This window comes from Lygodium microphyllum, chromosome 5 (assembly GCF_053477565.2).
Source record: "Lygodium microphyllum isolate KBCC chromosome 5, Lygodium_microphyllum_v1.1.10, whole genome shotgun sequence".
Classification (NCBI taxonomy): Eukaryota; Viridiplantae; Streptophyta; class Polypodiopsida; order Schizaeales; family Lygodiaceae; genus Lygodium; species Lygodium microphyllum.
This window is the reverse complement of record NC_141139.1, coordinates 66,574,952-66,595,819: the sequence shown is the minus strand read 5'-3', so window position 1 is coordinate 66,595,819 and position 20,868 is coordinate 66,574,952. Positions and strand designations below refer to the sequence as shown.

At 47.5% G+C, this 20,868-nt stretch overlaps 1 protein-coding gene across 5 annotated transcripts in view; it reads left to right on the top strand.

Annotated features, from left to right (window-relative positions):
- The first annotated feature begins 410 nt into the window (after positions 1-410).
- Positions 411-20,868, top strand: part of LOC148035922 (uncharacterized) — a 352,895-nt gene continuing 332,437 nt past the window's right edge. For all 5 annotated transcript variants that reach the window (XM_087679037.1, XM_087679036.1, XM_087679035.1 and 2 more), the window contains exons 1-2: positions 411-716; positions 3,526-3,675. In XM_087679037.1, coding sequence (XP_087535163.1) covers positions 528-716; positions 3,526-3,675 — 339 coding nt within the window. In that variant the 5' untranslated portion in view covers positions 411-527. The remainder of the gene's footprint in view (positions 717-3,525; positions 3,676-20,868) is intronic.

Below are 20,868 nucleotides of genomic sequence, written 5' to 3'. Positions count from 1 at the left end.
TTGTGTGTGGAAACACCCCTTGATACACATAAGCTACAATACCTATACACATACATAAATGGGTTGGTTTGAGAGAAGTGAAGTTGCCATGCTGCTATCCCCTAAGATATATGAACCACAACACCTATACACATATGCATAAACTAAGTGGCATGGAAGAAATGAAATTTGCAACTACAACTTTCCTTCCCTCACACAAGGCCACTCGATAATTACTTGTTAGCGATAATATCATGTAAAGCATTCGCAAAGTGGCCTAATGCTACTAAGTCCAAATAATTGTTGCAACAAAGGAAAATCCGACCAACCACGTGTACTAAATGTAGGCAATCGACAAAGGACGAAGAATTAGTAATAGTTAATTAACAAGCATTTTCGGTGTGATGGATTTAATCAATAGTCAGTTCACTATTCACCACCGCAACGAACAACGAACTCTGGTTGCCCCGAATGAAGGACACACTGTCTCCCTCTCCACTCTAAAATAAAACCCGGCTCAGTCTCCCTCTCCCTTCCTCTGACGAAATATGCACATGAAGTCATGTAGGGGCGCCCAAACATGTCTTCTCCTCCTTCATCTTCTTCCTCTTCTCGTCCTTCCGTCTTCTAGCCTCACCAATTTCGAGCTCTTGAAGAGCGAGGTCCAGTATTGCCTCACAGGCGACTTGAAATGCACCCGCAAGCTCATCGTGGAGCTCGAAACATATCAGGGATTTGTAAGAAAGAATCTCTCTCTCTCTCTCTCTCTCTCTCTCTCTCTCTCTCTTCCCTTTTGCTCATTCTTAACGTCTTCTCATGCCTCTATGTGTATACTTTCTACAGGCGTACATATGTATCTATGATGCATGCATGCATGCAAACACACACGCACAGAGAGAGAGAGAGAGAGAGAGAGAGAGAGAGAGAGAGAGAGAGAGAGAGAGAGAGAGAGAGAGAGAAGACTTGGAGACACATGTAGTTGCTCTTAGTTGGTCACTGTTCCAGGCTTTGTGTGAGGGCCATCACCCTTGGCCTTTGATTGCCAGGTTTTTCCTAGAGGCTCAGAGTATTAAGCATTATTTCTGCATCAAGGTGATTTTGGAAATTGGTCCTTGCTAAATCTTCTTGGCACCCACCTCTAGATCATTTCGAAACTTCTCATATGGAAGGGCAAATGGGGCCTCTGGTGAAAAGACAAATAGGAACAAAGGCTGATGTTAAATCGAATGGCGAGAGTAGGACTAGTTAGTATTGGTGATGCTCTTCTACACACAAGCACAGTTGTCATGTCTTGCCGATCTGTACAATGCTACTTCCACGTTCCTAGAGGCTATAGTCATTTATCAGTCTCCCTTTGGGCCAAGATTCCCCTTGCGTGCCATGGATCCTTTCCCCCTTTGGACCAAGATTCCCCTTGGCAAGAGTGGATGATCAATGGCCTGCTGCGTTTGGGCCATGTTTCAGTGAATCAGATATACCACTTGCTTAATAAGGAATAGCTCTCCCTGAAGGGCAACAACACTCGGGGGTCTCCAGAAAGGTGAAACTTGGTGGAAATCTATGGTAATAATAGGCTGGATCAACAAAAAGCCTTTCAAATACAAGGACTTCATCTCGCAAATGTTGGTTGGTACCCTTCCTCTTGCCTTTGCCCTCTTCATGTCCAATGGCTTCTGTTTCTTTTGTGAGACATGTGTGAAAACCCCTTGCCATTGGTGGAAATCTATGATAATGATAGGCTGGCTCAACAAAAGGCCTTTCAAATACAAGGACTTCATCTTGTGAATGTTGATCGGTGCCCTTTCTCTTGCCTTTGCACTCTTCTTGTCTAGTGGCAAGAAAAGTTTGGTTGCTCCTATCAGACATTTGGTTGCGAGTGGTGGGGCTATTGATGCTTCCAAAGGATTACGTCTTTGGAGATCCCAAGTTCGTGGATCCTATGCAGTCTAACATTCCGATATGAAAGTACTCTTTCACTTTTGAGGCTGTTAGCACATATGGACTATGAGGAATACATTCATCTTTGATTCTTCTTTGGGAGTTTTTATATAGCCTCCTTGGGAGGCCTTCTTCATTGACAGCTTGACATGATTGAGTTGGCAGATATTCTCCCCCGACAGGATTTGCTTCCTTGGCACACAACAAATTTTTTGGCTCCTCTGTGGTCTATCTAGTTCCTTTGTACTTTTGGTTATGCTCTCTCTTTGTACAAGAGAGAGAGAGAGAGGATCACCTATCTTTGACTTTGCCGCAAGCATCTAGGGATACATAGCCAAACTCAAGGGTCTTCTACATTGGTAGTTAGATCTTGTGCAGCATGCTGATCTTCTCCCTAGGGAGGATTTAGCTCCTTGGCATACGGCAATATCTTTTACTTCTTTGCTATGACTTTTTGTATCTTTCATGTCATTTGACTTTTGTATGCCTTTTGTAAATTGATATAGTATAAATTAACCATTACGAAAAAAAAGGAGAGAGAGTCAAGTCTTGTATCAATCATATAGAGCACCAACACATAAAAAAAAGAACTAAAAAGACCAATCCATGACTTAGCACAAGTAAAATGCTACCTTCAATTCCCTGTACGTCTAATAGACTGAAATACTCTCCTTAAATCAATCAAGGTCACTTAATTCCTCCCCAAACCATATAGAATAGTTGCCCATTATACGGCTTTTTAACTCCATTTCATTTATCCACTGACTGGCCCTGCCCTTGTTGTGCCCACTTCATGATCCTCTTCTTTTGTTCCTGTAGCATGGTGTTTTCATAGCCTTTTGGCTTCACAAGTGTTTGTTGCCGCTCTGGCTTGGCTGGCCAGCAGGCCTGGTGTAAATATCTCTATACATTAATTTAAATTTCTTCATGGAGAGAGAGAGAGAGAGAGAGAGAGAGAGAGAGAGAGAGAGGTTCCTCTGCTGTCCGTTTAGTCTATTTGTGACTCTTGTACTTTTCCAGTAATTAATACAACTTCACCGAGAGGGAGAGAGAGAATGGTTTTACAGAAAGCCATAAAGTCTGTATGGAAAATATATACTAAAACTGCAGAGGCAATGGCCTACTGGCTGGGAAATTAGGCTTGTGCACAAGAGATAAATGCTACATGAGATATAGCAAACAGGACATGGTTAGGTCAAGTAAGTTTCCTGTGTGATGAATGATGAATTAACCTCAGCATTGATGGGGCAAGAAACCGTGCCTTGCTCCAGTGGTGTGCTTGTGAGCCACATAAGCATAGACTTATTGAGTCTGCTGCTGAGGCTGGTTCTCCCCAGACTGTGTATATCCCAGGGCAGGTGCGACATTGCATATCAGCATTGTAAATGCTATGGCTCAGGTTGGCTGCAGATCTATATGTCTTTTTGATAGCCACCCTCAATCTCAGCATAGAAGAGTTCTGCTATAATGTAGTTTGTTACTTTAACTCGTTATGTACAAGTCAGTGCAGCTGTCAAATGAGCAGTTATTCAACAAGTTGTAATTGAGGTAGTGCATATTTATCACTGAACACTTCCAACACATTGCCATGACTTTATCCTCTAACAGGACATAGGTGCAGAGGATGCTATATTTGTGATTGACAGTGCTAAAGATCTTACAAGCAGTTCTGGAGAGTATGCATACTTCACAAATCCATTTGGTTTAAGAATTCATAAAACGGAGGCTCTCATTGTATATCAGCTGAACAAACTTGAAGTAAGCTTCATTAAGCACTGAGACCATTAAGTGACGCTTAAAGTTGTATTCACGGTTGTCCAAAGTTGCTGCTGCCTGGAACGTTTTCTTGTTTCAAGCTAGGAAGCATGTTGAAAATGTATGAAATCAGAGTTTGATGCTTTATTTTAAAGAGGAAACCTAGTAATCACTGAATTTCCTGTTTGCAACAATTCTGTTAGATCCTTAAAGTGTGGTGTGTCTTGAACTGTATAAGTTCTAGGATTCGGGACATTGTCTTAGCTTCTTAAACATCATTGTACTGGAAATTGTAGCTTGCTGGAGACAGCAAAAACTGCCCTGATTGATTGGGTCAATGGCTCTGTCAAGTAGTTCTTGTTTTTCTCACAACTTACGTAGTAGATTTTGTCCTGATAATAAAATGGCTCTGTGAAGGCTTCCTATCGGGGCTAGAGAAAGCAACCTGCATGAAGAATTTCGCCCAAGAAAGATAAATCCTTTGTCCAAGAGTGTGGCCAGACTTGCATCTCAGGTAGTGGTTAAAGAGAAGAGGCTGTTAGAGGATGCACCTCCTGTATAGGTGGTCGGGCTAGGCAGGCAGCATGGGCAGGGCAGACACTAGTGCAGCAGAACCCTGAGGATGGGCAGCTGGCAGTAGGCCGTGGGCAGACAGGGTGATGGGCAGACTGATTGTGGGCAGTGGGCAGCAGGATATGGGCAGCAGCCTGGGCAATGGGCAGCAGACTGATTGCAGGCAGTGGGCAGCAGGGCTGGAGAATGCCTGGTGGGGCCAGGATGGTGGGCACGGCCACTTGGCCTGCCTGCCTGCCTGCCACGTGACAGGCCGACCAGGCCAGCCTGGCTGGCTGACTGATTGTGGGCAGTGGGCAGCAGGACATGGGCAGCAGCCTGGGCAATGGGCAGCAGACTGATTGCAGGCAGTGGGCAGCAGGGCTGGAGGATGCCTGGTGGGGCCAGGATGGTGGGCAGGGCCACTTGGCCTGCCTGCCTGCCTGCCTGCCTGCCATGTGACAGGCCGACCAGGCCAGCCTGGCTGGCTGAGTGGATCATTCTCCTCCCCTTTTCTTGGCCTATTCAGGTCCACACATTGGGTGCAGCCCATCATTCGTGGTGTGTACTTGAGATTTGTGTACTTGAGATCTCTGGCTGTCATATGCACACAGCCTTTTGTTCTCAGCATTCTGCCCTGTTTATTCAGCATTCAGTTTTCTGTGTTCTCAGCATTCTCTCTCTCTCTCTCTCTCTCTCTCTCTCTCTCTCTCTCTCTCTCTCTGACGGGACGTGACGAATGCTGATGGGACGTGTGACGAATGCTGACGGGCATGATGACTGCTGTGTGACGCTGGCATGATGGGATGGCGTGACATGTGACGCTGACATGACGGGATGTTGCATGACGGACGGGACATGCCTGGCGTGACGGACGTGCCTGTCGTCGTGAGTGACGGGACCTGACGGGACTGTCAGGTCCGTCCTCCAAGAAGCGGCAGTCTGACAGCAGGGACGGCAGTCTGGCATGAATGCTGATGTGAAGGAGCTGCTCTAAAGGGTCATGTCTCTGCGCAGGGGGACAGCCGCTGTCCTGCAGGGTCAGGTCCCTACACAAGGAGACAGATACTGTCCTGGAAGTTGCAGAGGTATTGGCAGTCGTTTAGGGGTCTCTGCAGGGTCAACGTGGGGCTGTGCAAGGTACAAATGCAAGCACACTGAGTGGATGTCTTGGACTGCGAGATGGCAGAGACTACTGATAAAGAAACCAGTGGACATGAGACTGAAATTGACACACAACCAATTGGGCTAACCACAGGAGGCACTGCATCAGAAGGGCAGTACAAGACCCCCACTAAGGACGAAAAGTTCTACTATTGACAAAATAGAAGGAGAGCCTGTGAAAATGCCACTCCCACAAGCGCCAACAAGCGATGGACAAAGATGCAAAGGCTGATTGCAACAAATGGTTTGGATGACATGAAAGCCCTCATAAGAGCTGAGATTGCAGCAATATGTATGCCAATGATTGACAAGGTATCAAGTGACATGAATGCAATGCATGAAACATGGGGAAAGGAATTGAATGCTAAAATGGATGCAAACCTGAAAGCATGCATGAGGGTGTGTGGCAACGTGCAACAAAAAGTCATGAATGACATGGATACAAAGCAAAAAGATATGTATGGAAAATTACAAGAGACATTCAGGAAAGAACTAAGTGCTATTGTAGAAACAAATGGGAAATCATACTCTAATAGTTAGGACGATGCAAAATATAAAGAAATCAAGGCTCACTTGCAAATGGATATGATAGATAACTTGAACATGGCAAGGGACGCTTGGAAAGCAGATATGGATGCATTGAAAGCTGATACAAATGCATGCATGGCAGCCAAGGACATGGAGATTGCTGAACTCAAAAGGTAGTTAAAGTCATGTAAGAATGAATTAGGGACATACAAGTCAATGATGGATGCACAAACAACAATGCTAGATGCACTAGAATTAAAGAAAGAGATGGAAAGTTTAAAAAAAGACATGTACACATGGGTGAATGTGGTACAGGGAGCTCAAAAGAAAGTAGAAAATGTTTTGCAAACAACGAACAAAAATGCACAATGGATTGAGGTAGTCAAAAGAAACAAAGGGATGCCTCAGAACAAAGTAGAAATGATGAACACAACACTAGAGGAGGAAGCAAAGAGAAACTCCGTGCATTGCGTGTACGTGTGGTGGGATGGGCTAAAAAAAGAAACCCCCAAGAGGATGCAAAAACACTTTTGTGCTAAGATGGGTGCAGATGAGACACGCATTATGGATGCTTGGAGGATAGGTGATCCAAATGACAAAAGAGGTCAAATCCTCGTGCTGAAATTTGAGGACATGGATAGCAAAAAGGCCTTCTTATCAAAGAGAAAGGCTTTGAAGGGCGAAAAGATTTATCTCAATAAGGATCTCACACGCGCAAGCACAGAAGGGCTAGCATGCCAAAAGTGTTGGAGGCACGTAAAGAAGGCAAGTATGCTGTGTATAGAGATGGCAGAGTAGTCATAGCAGAACGGAGGTCACAATGACGGTACAAGGCCTATCATGTATACAGAGACACATCAATGTATAAATTCTAGATTATCGGATGTTGTGGGATACAAATGGGAGAGCGTCTATAGACCTCAACCCCATAGACCAGGAGGAACCAGGGGGTCAGGTGGGGTGGCTATTCTTTATTGTGAGAGCCTCCAAGACATGATTCACGTGGTGTCACGAGATGTGTATGCTAGATATATGTGGGTAAGGCTGAGGATAGGGCACCCGAGGGATCTATATGTTGCAGTATGCTACTTCCCACCTGCCTCTTCAACATTTGCTCTTGGGGAGGGATCACCATTTGAAATACTACATGAGGATATTATGAGATATGCAAGCAGTGGGGACATACTTCTAGTGGGAGACTTTAATGCTCGAATAGGAAGTGAGTAGTCCGCCTTCTACGATACTGAAGATGAAATGTTTAAGTAATTGGCATTGGATGAACTAGGGCTTGTCAGGACATCTCATGATAAGGAGGTGACATCATATGGATTCCATCTACTATCTTTAGGAAGTGCTCACGAATTGGCTATATTCAATGGCCTATTAAGATGGCCGGGGGTGGATGCTTTCACTTGTTGGAACAACAAAAAAGGGGCCAGTGTTGTGGACTATGTAATGGGCTCGCCAGCGTTAATCCCAGAAATTAAGCATTTTGAGATATCTGATAAGCCGATTGGTATAGCAACTGACCATGCAATCCTAAAATTTACTCTAACATGTGGTCAGAGACAAGAAACATGTACACAGTTACACACATTTCCACATTATGAATTTCTAGAGCAAACGTCGCATATCTATAGTGATGCTGTACGAGATGGCCTAAGCTAGCTAGACCAACATGAACCACTGGAAGATGTCACTAGATCTCTAATGAAGGTTTTACATGCTGTAGCTTCAGAGGCATTCCCATGTAAGATGGGCTCTACAGCAACACGTAGATGTACTGCCCCTCAAAATGCTTGGTATGATGATGAGTGCAAACAGACTAGGACCCGTCTATAGAGGGATATTACACTAGAGACATGTACACACAAACAGGCAAGGAATATCTTTCGTCATCTTGTGTGGAAAAAGAAGAGAGATTATTTAGCCAAACTAAAGTCAGAGATGTATTAGCTCTTTTTGAGCAGAGACAACAAGAAGGCATGGAGAAATTTCATGGGTTTCCATCACAAGAGCAGATACCCTATCCATCAAACTCTAGGCTAACACAATGTGGTTCCTTTACGGAAAAGATGGTGAGATATGCCATTTGGAGGTTGAAGAATGGAAGAGCACATGATCAAGATGGCCTTGTGGCAGAGCATTTTGCACATGCATGTTATGCACTGGCCCCTATCTTGGCGAATCTCTTCAATAGAGCCGTACGTGAGGGGTTTCCAGTAAGTTGGTGTGACCACACAATAGTGCTGATTTTTAAGAGTGGATATCCATTGGTTGCTAACAACTACCATACTATTATGATTGGCCATATGCTAGCAAAGATATATGCCTCTATTGTGGAGCATGAGTTGAGTTGGTGGGCTGAAACAAGGAAAATATGGTCCGTAGGACAAGCTGGCTTTCACCGCGGGCAACATGCTAGACCATATATTCACGCTAAGGGCCTTGATTGATGAGGGATGATCATGGAGACAAAAAATCTATTGTTGTTTTGTGGATTTTCGCAAGGCTTTCTATATTGTACCACGTGCAAGACTCATGCAAAGGTTGTGAGCCATTGGGGTCCCAGAGGATATGTAGGGGTGTACTTATGCATTGTATGAAACTGTAATAGGGAGAGTACGAGTGCCTGGAGGTACAACAGACTTAGTATCTAGCACGGTTGGTGTAAAGCAAGGCTGTCCCCTCTCTCCTTTGCTGTTTGGATTGTACATTGATGAGATTTCTGATTACATACAAAGATGGGGTGGTATGGGAGCCAGCTTGGCTGGGGTACTGATACCAAATTTGTTAAATGCAGACAATATGGTGGTTATCTCAAATTCACCCAAGGGACTACAACAACATCTAGATGCATTGCATGTGTTTTGTGATGAAGATAAAGGTCTCAAGGTTAATCTTGGAAAGACTAAAGTTATGGTCTTTAATACCTCAGCAGCTTGTGTGACACGTTCAGAGCATCACTTTAGGTATAACGGTCAGCCTGTGGAAATGGTTAGACAATATGTATACCTTGGGGTCACTTTCAAAGGGCCACAATTTTCATGGAAGGTAATTGCAGAGGCTAGGCTTGCATGGGCATATGTGGCTTTGGGTACCTTAGAGCGGCATTGTGCACACATACAATTTCAAAAGCCTTGTACCAAATTGTGGCTTTTTGACACTTTAGTTATGCCCACACTACTCTATGGGGTAGCCATTTGGGGCGCAAGCCTTTATCATACTAGACGGATGCCACTTATGGATTGTGATGGACTGGAAGCACAACATTATGATGGTTGGGAACATATGGAAAGACCGCTGGTCATGATGATAGCACGTATGATAAGGGCAAAATCTTCGGTACCATAGGAGATCATCCGAGCAGAATTGGGCGCTCACCCATGGTAGTTGAGGCATTATTCCAAGCAATTACTTTTCTCTAGAGGATATGGCAGCTCCCTAAAGATAGATACCCTAGACTAGCCCTAGAGTCTTCAAGACATCTTGCAACAGAGGGGAATAGACAGTGTTGGTATGCACATATGAGCACATGGCTGAACTTACATGGCATGAGTACAGATAGACCGCCACCGTTCGATTACAGCCTTGATTGCCCTACTTTGAGTCGTCTTAGTCGTGCAGAGCTGAATAGTGTGATCAGAGCAGATATCACTAAAGTGGAGACAGGAAGGACTTGGTCCAAGCTCCCTTTCCCATTAGGCACCAAAATGGCACAATACCAATGCCACTTCTTGCAACTCTCTCATGATGGTTTCGTAGTGAGGTTGTGATACATGGATGCTCAACTCTCCCATGGACTCCGAGTTGCTATTGGTCAGATTCGCACCTCATCGCATCAGTTGTTGATTGAGAAAGGTCGATGGAGTGTAGCCAATGAGAGGATGTGCCAACTTTGTGGATGGGAGCTAGAAACGGAGGAGCATATGGGTTTTTTTTTTTTTTTGCAAATAAAGTGTGGCTAATTATATTACTTCAGAAAAAACCCTAAATACAAGGAAGTGCTTATGCTCAATAGATTAGCTCGAGCTGATGCAGATTCACAGATATATTAGATGTACAAGCCTCTCAGGGGGGTCTAGGGGGGATGGGGGCAAGAAGCCATGGAGGGGGGGTGTATCGCCATCTGGGGCTGCTTGCCTGCATCACGAAAAACAGGTCCTAGCCACCCCAATTGTGCATGAGATGACAATGGAGCTCCTGACGAGCCCTGGACTCGCCTTGCACTTGGTCCCATTGGCCATCGAGGGAGTGGATGATGGAGGTCCAGAGCTCTGCTAAGGTCGCCTAATTTGAAAGTCTCTCTCCGCCAAAAGCCTCCTGACTCCGCGCCTTCCAAATATGCCATCCAGTAAGACTCCCTATGATCTCCCATACCTTAGAGCGGTCTGCTGTGGGCTCCAGTACTTGGCGGATGGGTAGAGCCTCCAAACCAACCACTGTGCACATCCCTGCCTCAATACTGAATATCGTTTCTTGCATCCTGATCTCATACAGAAGGTGATGACCCTGGTTGACTGCATGCTAGCAGAAAGCTCCCCATGAGATACATCCTAGACTGGGTGCTATACGGCGAAGGATGCGACATGCTCCTCTCCGCACGAGCTACGCTCCCTCATACGACCAAAGGCAATGCTTTGGGGTTTCCAGAGGTTGCTGTGTGTAGCGCTTACGATTCCCTTCTTCTGTATCTAGGCTAGCCAACTTCCCACCGCCAAGCCTCCATGTGCCACCAGCCATAAGAAATACGATACCCTCCTCGGCCTCCAACTATCCCATAGGCAGCGCCAGAAGTTCTGTCAAAAAGGCTCCGTGATACTGTGCTCCGCCCAGTGCCTGCTACGTGACAGCGCCCAATCCATGTCCTCCTGCATCAGTACGTGTCTGCCAATCCTGGCTGTGTACTCCAGGAACCTCGGTGGCTTCTTGGCGACCGTAGTGGCCGGCCATAGCCACTCTCCCGGCTCCCACTCCAGCTCATCAAGTGGCCTGCGCTTCTAGATTCAGAGACACCACTCCCTAAGCTCCTCCCAGAAGACATAAGGGTCTAGCCACCACATCTTCCCCTGAAGGCCAATCACCCAAATCCTCCTCCGTGAAAGGACAGCTATCCCCTCATCCTGCTGCCCTCTGTCAAGGGCTAGACGCCCTCCCTCCTGCACGGTGAAGAAGGTCCCAAGCAGAGGGCCGCCCACTCTATCTGCCACCTGTAGGGGGATACGTGCTAGTGAAAACCTAGCAGCCCATACCTCCTCGGGCTCTTCCGGCTCTTGTATCAAGGGACCAAGCCACTCCTGAGATATTGCTGCATCTATCTCTCTTCTCCTCAACTCCACTCCTCTCTGGCAGCTTGATACTCGTTGCAGCACCTCCTTGTCCACCATCTTATACACCTCCTACCATGTCTTGATGGTACGAGCCAGGCCAGTCTCCCAACCAGCCCATTGGATGTGGGGGCGCTCGCTAATCTGTGCCCCTTCCCGATCTCTGACCTGGGGGTTCCAGATCACCGGCTGACAGTCTATCTCCTCCTGGCAGCCTGGGGAGCTTTGGATAGGGCCTTATGGAAGCCCTGCCACACACAGAGCAAGCTGCATAGGAAGGGGGATTTGGGGAGGGGGTGATTAGGGCTGTCGTGAAGATCCATCTCAGGGACAGCCTCCATTCATTGCCAAGCCTTGGTCTACAATCTTGAAGACCCTCCTGCAATAGGACCTTCCAGGTTTGCCCTCTTGGTGTGAGGCCACGGACTACTATCTTGCCTAAGAGGGCCATACTCTGATACTTTGGGTCTATGATCCCAAGCCCTTCCTCTAACCGGTGCTAGATTGTGGTCACCCACGCCACCTTGGCCCGGGAATCCTTGGAACCGTTTTACCCGGACCAAAGGAAGTTGTGTACTAGGTGGTGAAGCTGAACTATACAGGATGAGGAGAAGCACCAACATGAGGCGATGTACCAGGCTGTCGCTAGGAGGACCTGGTTAACCACTAGGGCTCGGCCTACTAGGGAGAGGCGAGCAGTACTCCAATAGATCAGCTTCCTCCGAATAGAGTCGAGGACTGGAAGAAACTATTGGGCGGGAGTGATGTCGAGTCCCACCTGGAACCCTAGGTAATAGACGGTCTGTCACCCATCTAAATCCCAGGTGGACGCCCCACTTCGTGCTAGAGTCCGGGTCTGTAAGAAATCCAACTGACATTTGCCATTGATTTTCGCTCCTGTTGCAGTACAGAACACCTCAAGAGCCAGTCTCACTCTCTCCAGCATCAACTCATCGTCCTCTATGTAGTGTTGTATCATCTGCATACTCTGAGTCTAATAACTCCGTCTCCTCTCTCATTGGAAGTCGGAGGCCACGTAACCCACTCACACGTGACCTGAGGAAGTGAGACATCGCCTCTACAAAGAGTAAGAACAGGTACGGGGCCAGGAGGCAGCCCTGCCGGACCGATCTCTCCAGTTGAAACTCCTCCCCTTGCCTACCACCTATGAGAATCCTGCTGGTAGCTGATTTGTAAAGTGTGGAGACCCGGCAGATCCATGCCTGGGGGAAGCCCAACCTCACCATGGTGCTTTCTAGGAAATCCCAGTCCATCGTGTCATAGGCTTTCTTGAAGTCCAGGAGTAGTACCACCAGTCCCTGCCTACTGTGCTGAGCTCACTTTGTCGCCTCAAAGAAGGTGAATATATTATCTAGGATGCTCCTATCTTGGACAAAGCCTGTCTGTGTGTCATGGATGATGTCTGGAAGCACAGGGCGTAGTCACCTACCAATCATCTTTGCTAGTACCTTATAGGCCATTGACAGTAAGGTGATCGGTCTCCATTGGGAAAGCTCCAACCGGTCTCTCCCTTTGGGGAGAAGACTGATGAGGCCTGCCGAAAGAGTCCCTGGCATCTGTCTTGAAGTGAAAATCTCCTAGAAGGCCATCAGTAAGGGGTCCTTCACCACCTCCCAGTGGATAGTGAAGAAAGCCTTAGAAAGGCCATCCTCTCCCAGGCATTTTTACCCGTCTTGTGTATGGAAAGTCTCCTCTAGTTCATTCTCTGTGAAGGGAGCTAGGAGGGAGTGTCCCATCTCCTCTGTGATGAGGGATGGGATGTGATCCCAGACCTGTTGTCTACATCGTTGTCCTCTAGTTGAGGCTCTCTTGTTGGAAAAGGCATTTTTAGTACTCGGTGGCAATCTCCATCACCTCGTCTGGGCTAGAACGAGTCCTTCCATACTGATCTTGAAGGCTGCGTATTGGCTCTCCTGAGGTGCGGGGCTGGTGCACCTGAAAAAACTCCCTGCACATCGTATCCTCCTTTCCCGCCCAAAAGGCTGCTGAGGTGTGGAATGAGAACTCTGAGTGCCTGTCCTCTAAGCAGGCGATGGTTGCTCGCACGTGCACCTCTTGTGCGTTGAGGGTGGGATCTCCTAGTGCCTCCTATAATAATCTTTGCATGGCTGCAAGGTCTCGCCGGAGTGCTCTCTCCTCCTCCCAGCTCTGTTGCGTGGCTTGTAGGGCTGCCTCTTAGCAGATATTGCTCGACTCGGCTAGGACCTCTGCAACCTCCTTTGCGATCTGGTCCCTCCTACCCCACTCCCTAGTCCAAATTTGCTCAATCTATCTCTTCACCTTCTCCCTCCTATAGATCGACTCGGGGATCCGACAAGATTGTGTCTAGGGCAGATGCTGGTGGATCAAGTATCAGGAGAATCGGGCAATGATCAGGGACAACATGGTCCCCCGCCAACTGCCCAACTTGGTCTCCACGAGAGCATCCCCACTCACGCACATAGAATCTATCCAACTGCTCCAACAAGACTCCATCTAGCCGCCTGTATCCCCAAGAGAAGTCCAACGACCTCTCCCTCCTATGGAAGGCAGGGTCTCTCCAAGCATCGCGTGCTCCTACTGCTAGTAGATAGACCTCCCATGCCTCTTGCTCCTCCCCAGCCATGCCCTGGTAGTTTCTGCTTCTGCCCTATTGGTCCTCTAAAGCCTCCATGTTGTTGACGTCTCCTCCAACAATCTAGGAGTCCACCTCTGGGAGTCTTGCCGCAATCCCCACCTAGAACCTGTTGCGTGCCCTAACCTCAGTAGGGGCATAGACATTGAGGACTCCAAGGCATGAGTCCCCAATATCCAATCTGATCCATAGAACCCTCCCTGCCACTATCGTCCCGTGGTCTCCTACACAGGTGGTGAGACTCAGGCCAATAGAGGTGCATACGCCTCCACTCCTACAGTGGGCACCGATGGTGTGCTCCCAGTAAGTGTGTGAATTTCCCGGGAGTACCTTCCCTACCCGCTGGGCCTAGGCGGGAGTGAGCTTGTGCTCCTGTAGAAGTAGGATGTCGATCTATCCGGCAAGGGTTGGCTGTAGCTCCTGGTGAACAATCAAATTTTTGGAACCAAGTGTCCCACTAAAGTGGAGGCTATTCACATTCCACGATGCAAGGTGTAAACTCATAGGGAGACTTGTGACTGACCGAACAAGCATCTGTTTAGTGTGAAAGTTGCTGACAAAGAAGAGGAACTATGAGGCATGTGTATACGCTTCGTTGCCGGCCTGGATGGTGAACTCCATTCCCCCGTGGTAGCCCTCTGGTGGACCATGGGGGTGATGGATGCGCCTGGTGGTACCACCAAGGCATCTATCAACTAGGCTGAGAGGCGAGACTCTGTACATTGGTAGAAACGGGCCACCTGTGCCAGGGGCCACTCGATCACATCCATCGGCACTCTCCACTGTGGAGGGGCTCGAAAGATAATGCTTAGACGAGGGACCTCGGCTCCAGCCCACTAGTTAATGTCCATCATGCAACTTGGCTGCTGCTGGGAGAAAAGTGCCAATCCACCTTCTCCCATCCATTGGGAGATGTGGTCTGCCACTTGGCTCTTCACCTCCTCCTCTATTTGAGTCGTCGTCGAGTCTCCTGTGTGAGAGGTCTGAAGGAAGAAGGCGTAGTTTGGTCCATCCGATGGTGCTAGTAGAGGTCTCCTGTGTGAGAGGTTTGAAGAAAGAAGGCGTAGTTTGGTCCATCCGGTGGTGCTAGTAAATGGACCTTGTTGCTCCTAGACTTGCGTACCATGAAGATTCCCACCTCCAGGGGTAGTGGGAACACTTCGTGCTCTGCCACTCTCAGGTAAGACCACGGCCCATTGTGAAAAAACTCTGTGGTAGGAGCTACGCCTGTCTCGGGAAAGTGTGACGGGCGGCATGGACAGATGAATTGGTGGCTGTGTGGGGGGGAGGGGGGGCTAGACTGCCGGTGGGTGGAGGATGTTGGCGTATGGGGCTCCTCACCTTCTGTGGGAGGGGGAGGGATGGGTGGGGGAAGGGCCACCTGTGCTGGGTGGAGATTAGGGGGGCTGGTCGACGACGGTGATGGTGGGGAGGGGGAGGATTGAGGGGTGGTGGGGTGGTCGGAGGCACACGGCGGGTGTGGGAGGGAGGGTGAGGGGGAGGGGGTGGGGAATGTGGGCCCTCGGGTGAGGCGGCTTGTGACACCTCCGTGGGGGTTGGATGTGCAGGTCTGCGGTCCTGTCGGGTAGTGCGAGGAGGGGGGGGACCGTGTGGTGCTCTGCCGGGGGGTGATGCTCACCCTCCTACTCCCTGCTGCCGTGGTTGTGTCTGAGGAGCTGCTATTCAAGGTAGAGTCATTCCCCGGACAGGCTGTGTTAGGATTTTTGCACAGTACAATAGTATACAGCATACGATAGAGGACACGTTAGCAGTAGGATGCCACCTCAGCACAGTACAGATGCCACGCCAGCAGCTGCAGTCGCGGACTGTCTGCAGTCAGACAGTTTTTAATTGTTTTTACTGCAGTCAGCCGACCTGGTGTGCTGGGGATTTCCTATATTTTGGCTATTTATAGCCAGTTCGTGGTACACTCCAGCATTCATTCATTCAGATTCTGATCTTGAGATCTGTGGGCTGAGACAGACTGTGCTCGGGTTGACGGAGATTGAGGTCATCAAGTCGGAGACAGACACAGATATTTCCTCTGCCCCCATGTATATTTCTGCACTCTTATACAGCATACTGCACTGCAGTTTTTCTGCATTTACACAGTCTCCTTTTCTCTCTATGTTCACTCTATCTCAGTCTTTGTCCTACGCTTCCGCATCGCTGTACTCTGACATGGTATCAAAGCGGTGAAGACGGACTGACTGTGTGCTGAACCTATTTAAAGAGGAGATTTCAGCGCGACACAAGGCAGCATTTCTAGGATTCGAGGTTGAGCGGAGGGCTGCGTATCGGATCAGGGCTGAAGCGAGTGTGGGTGTGCGGGAAAGGAGTCCAACTGATGAATTTGCTGCAGGTTATTGCTATTCGAAGGGGAGGAAGGCTGCGTTTGAGGCCTTCTATTGCAGATTTTACCTTTTCATCGCCTCCGGCGGGTGAAGAAAGTTTGGGCAGCGGAGAAACCAGCCCTAAAAGGCTGCGTTTACACAGTCAGAGGGGGCTGATTTTGCGTTTGTGGAGGTATTGCAGGTTAACGTGTCTACAGAGACAGATTTGGAAATCCAGGCGATCGTGGACAGGAAGGTGCCTGTCCTACCAGCTCTTCCATCGGATCAAAAGCTTGACGGTGACAATTACCGCATTTGGCGGGTGATGATGTTGGCCATTTTGGAGTCTTATGATTTGGCAGAACTGGTGATGGAGGAGATTAACCTGCCCTCGGTAAGAGATGAGTCCAAACTCTCTTTCAATGCTCGTGCGGAGTTGACCAAGGCACAGTCTCACTGGGACAAAGCGAATGCTAGGATTCGATCTTTTCTATTTCTGTCTTGCACTATAGTCGTGATAGCTCACATCGAGCACTTGACGGTGGCTCGAGAGATATGACTGGAGCTCAATCAGATGTACAACCGGATGACCCTGATGAAGAGGGTTTCTTTGGATGTGCAGATACGAACCTTGTCCGTGAATAAGTCTTCTCCGCTTCGGGAACACATCAATAAGCTTTGGAAGCTTCAAATGCAGGTTCAAAATGTGGGGAAGCCTGTTTCCTCCGAAGACATAGCGATCACTTTACTGTCCCAGTTGCCGCCACGATTCGGTACCTTTTATTCTGCTCTTATTGCATCAGGGCGGGTGTCGACTCTTCGGTGGGAAGAGTTGGTTCCTATGGTCTTGGGCCAAGAGGAACAATTGAAGGGACAGAATGCTTCCAAATCGGAGGCTTTGGTTGGTCAAGCCTCTCAGAAGAAGGGGAAGGACCAAAAGAAAAAGGAGGACAACAAATCCAAGAAGGACAAGGAGAAGGAATCGACTTGCCACATTTGTGGTAAGACCGGTCATTGGAAGAAGGATTGCCCCAACAAAGACAAGAAGGACACCAAGAAGAAGAACACGAAGGATTCTGGAGCGGTGGCTACACCCTCATTAGTTGCTTTTCTACACTTAGCAGTCATTGAGGACTCTACATTGAAGATTTCTGATGCTGCGATAGCAGCTCCCCACACAGTCTGAGCTATGGTATGCTCGGTTTGGCCACCTGAACTACGAGTACCTTCGGAAGGCATCACCAGGGTTGTTTGTCCGAGGATTACCGGACATAGTGGTAAGCCATCAGCCATGTGTCTCCTGCATTCGTGGGAAACTGCATCGGGATGCGATTCCCACCAAAGCTTCTAGGCGGTCTACTTCACCCATGGAGCTTGTATCTATGGATCTTTGTGACCCGATGAGGACTGAGTCCCTGAAGGGGAGCTTGTACTTCATGTTGATCGTAGATGAGTACAACAAGATGACTTGGGCCTATTTCTTGACATTGAAGTCGGAGGCTTTCTCTCACTTCAAGGATTGGCTTCTCTTTGAGAAGAACCGATCTGGCCGGCGACTGAAGACCTTGCGTTTAGACAAGGGAGTTGAATTTATGTCTAATGAGTTTGCTCGTTTTTGTGCAGATAGGGGCATGCACTAGGAGTTTGCTAACACCAACACTCCTCAAGAGAATGGCATTTTGGAGCGGAAGAACCCTAGTGTGATCGAGATGGCGCGCACCATGATGGAGCACCGACAGACATCTCAGTTTCTGTGGTCATTGCTTTCAGTAGGAGGAATAGGAACTTTTGGTGGATCAATTGGCAAGGTAGGAACTTCCTTCGGAGGGGCAGCATATGCCAAGAAGACAAAAAGGTAGGAACCAAATGTAACATTAGTTACATTACCCTGTGTGGCTTTGACAAAATGTTGATCCATCTTTGACAAAAGATAGGAACTCCAATCAATATTAATGCCTTTTAACACCATTTTGGAAGCTGTGAACAACTCCTTTGAAAGGTAGTTAGAGGGCATTTTAGCAGGCATAAACCTGTCTTGAAGAAATTGGCACAACTGCTTCCAAATACGATTAGAGATGATGGAGACACTCATGCATGAGGTAGTAATAACCCTCTTAGGGTCCAACTCATCCTGTGTCTGCTTCTGCAACAACTTAAGGATGTCCTCGTTCAAGAACAATTGTTCGGCATTAGTTGGATAACTAGAATGGAGAAAACGTAAATGGAGAAGCAACATGCAATAGAGCTCTTTTGTAAAGAGATTGAGGAACTCAAGAGTGCAGCTACTTCTGGTGTAATGGTTGCCACTCCTTGGTGTACCCTTTGTCAACAAGAAGGGCATGTGTCAAGTGAGTGCCCTCGACGTAAATCTTGTAACTTTTGTCACAAGATGGGCCATGAAGATCGTGAATGCTACTACCTTAAGGGACTCAAACCAATCCCCTAGGTAAGTCCACTGCTAACTACTCTTCCACCCGCATATGCCACCTCTTCGGTACCACCCTTCACAAAACCAAGGGGCCTGACCCTCCCATATTGTGCTATAGGTGTGGAGAATACATACATTATCAAAGTAGACACACCCTCCCCAAAGAAACACCTCCATGCCGATTTTGCCCAATTTCTTGCGACCACTATACTCGAGATTGTCTCAAAACCAAAAATACACAAGCACCTCAAACCACAAACTTGATTGATATCACTTCCCCTACCACTAGCACACCCGCTCCCTTGGTGGCTGTTCTCACATGAGCACAAGCACAAGTAGAGGCCCTTAAAAATTCTTCTAGTCCCATCTCCCCAAGCACTCCCTCCACTTCCTCCTTAGACAATCCACAATTTCCACCAAGAAATTTTGATAAGGTCCCTCCAAGAAACTCTAAACTACCAACATCAGTACATGAATTTGTAGCAAGAGAAAAATGCTCACTATCTTTTGCAGGATAGGTTGTTACTGAGGCACTAAAACAGCAAGAAGGCTACAATGTTATAGAAGAGGCTTTTTGGCAAACTCGAGCAATTATGTTATCCATCCCCGATAACAAAGATGGCCAAGGCCCTTGATGATCGGCCACCAAGTGAATCTTTGCTCTGAAAAATTTGCAACAGTAAGTGGCTTCATCTCTCTCTTCCCCAAGCTTGCGTTTTGAGTCCTCTAGTTCAAGAATATGTGTAGAATATTCTGATCAAGTCAAGGGTCCACAATCTAACCCAATTAGTACTCCACTATCTACTAGTGTCAATTGTCACCTAGTGTTGGACATTCCTATCATTGCTAACTCTCATAGCCCATGACTTTCGGTTGAAATCAAAGGGCATGCTATTAAAGGGGCCAGAGTGGATGGTGGCTCGGGAGTTAACATAATGCCGAAAACAATACTTTTAACATTAGGGCTTACAATTACTCGACCCACCCCTTTTGCCATTCACTCAGATATTTGGGAAGTGCAACCCATGTGATTGGTTGAAGGGGTCCTAGTGCACATACAAGACCTCCAATTCCATATGCCCTTGTAGTGGAAATTCCAGCCATGGAAGAATTGTACCCATTGCTTATTTGCTGCCCTTGGTTGCACATAGCTAGGGTATGCCAAGATTGAGACACAGATAAGCTATGGATTAAGCATGCCAAGGGGCTAACACCACTACAATTAGAGAAAGAGCTAGCCTCTTCTTCTATCATGGTACCTGTTGCGGAAGCTGCCACACCCACTCAACCAACTAGGCCCCAGACCTTTGATGACCTGCCCTCTTAGACTGGCTAGGCACATTGTCATGCAATATGGTGCAAATAAGCGAGCTTCCCCTTGCCACTCCGCCAAATGAAAAAGAGCGACCATTGCAAAACTCTTACAAAGCCTTAGCTGTGACACCCCATCCGACTTCTTAAGATGTCTCTAACAACCTAGATCTTAATGCCATACTTCTGATTGCTGAGACTTGGAACATACCTATGGGTACAGTGTAGAACTTGCTGGTTCAGTGAATGCAAAAGTATACCTCTCTGTGTAAAATCTAATGTGACAGTGAGTGCAGTAGTCGTACATGAAACTGTGAGTACAATAGTTATGCATTGGATACTGTCATGCCAGTAATGCAGTCATGTATGCTCTGCGGTCTGACATTGTAAGACAAGTTTTGAATATCTTTAGTAAGGGGAGTAGGGAAAGCCTGAAAATTGCAGAAATCACAGACATTTCTCTGATTTGACATGTGCCAAATAAAAACTGAGTGGCCTTGCACACAATGTGGTGGTATTGGAGAAATCTACCAAGTTGTCTTCCATCTTGCAGTACTCCACCTCTATGGCACCATTCAAAATCCTCTCTCGGATGTGGTGGTATTGGATCTCAATATGCTTTGTCCTTTCATGAAACACCGGGTTTCAAGCAAGAGCTATGCAACTCTTATTGTCACACAATAGAGTAGTAACTTGGGTCTAAGGAGAGCCAAACTCTCCCAACATCCACCAGAGCCACACAATCTAACATGTGGTAGAAGACATCGCTTGGTACTCGGAATCCATAGATGATAGTGCAATTGTTGCTTCTTATTGCTCCATGAAACAATGTTGGCACCAAGTAGAAAGTAGAAACCTATCATCGATTGGAGAAGATCAACATCATCATCCCAATCTGAATTTGTCCATTGTTGTAAC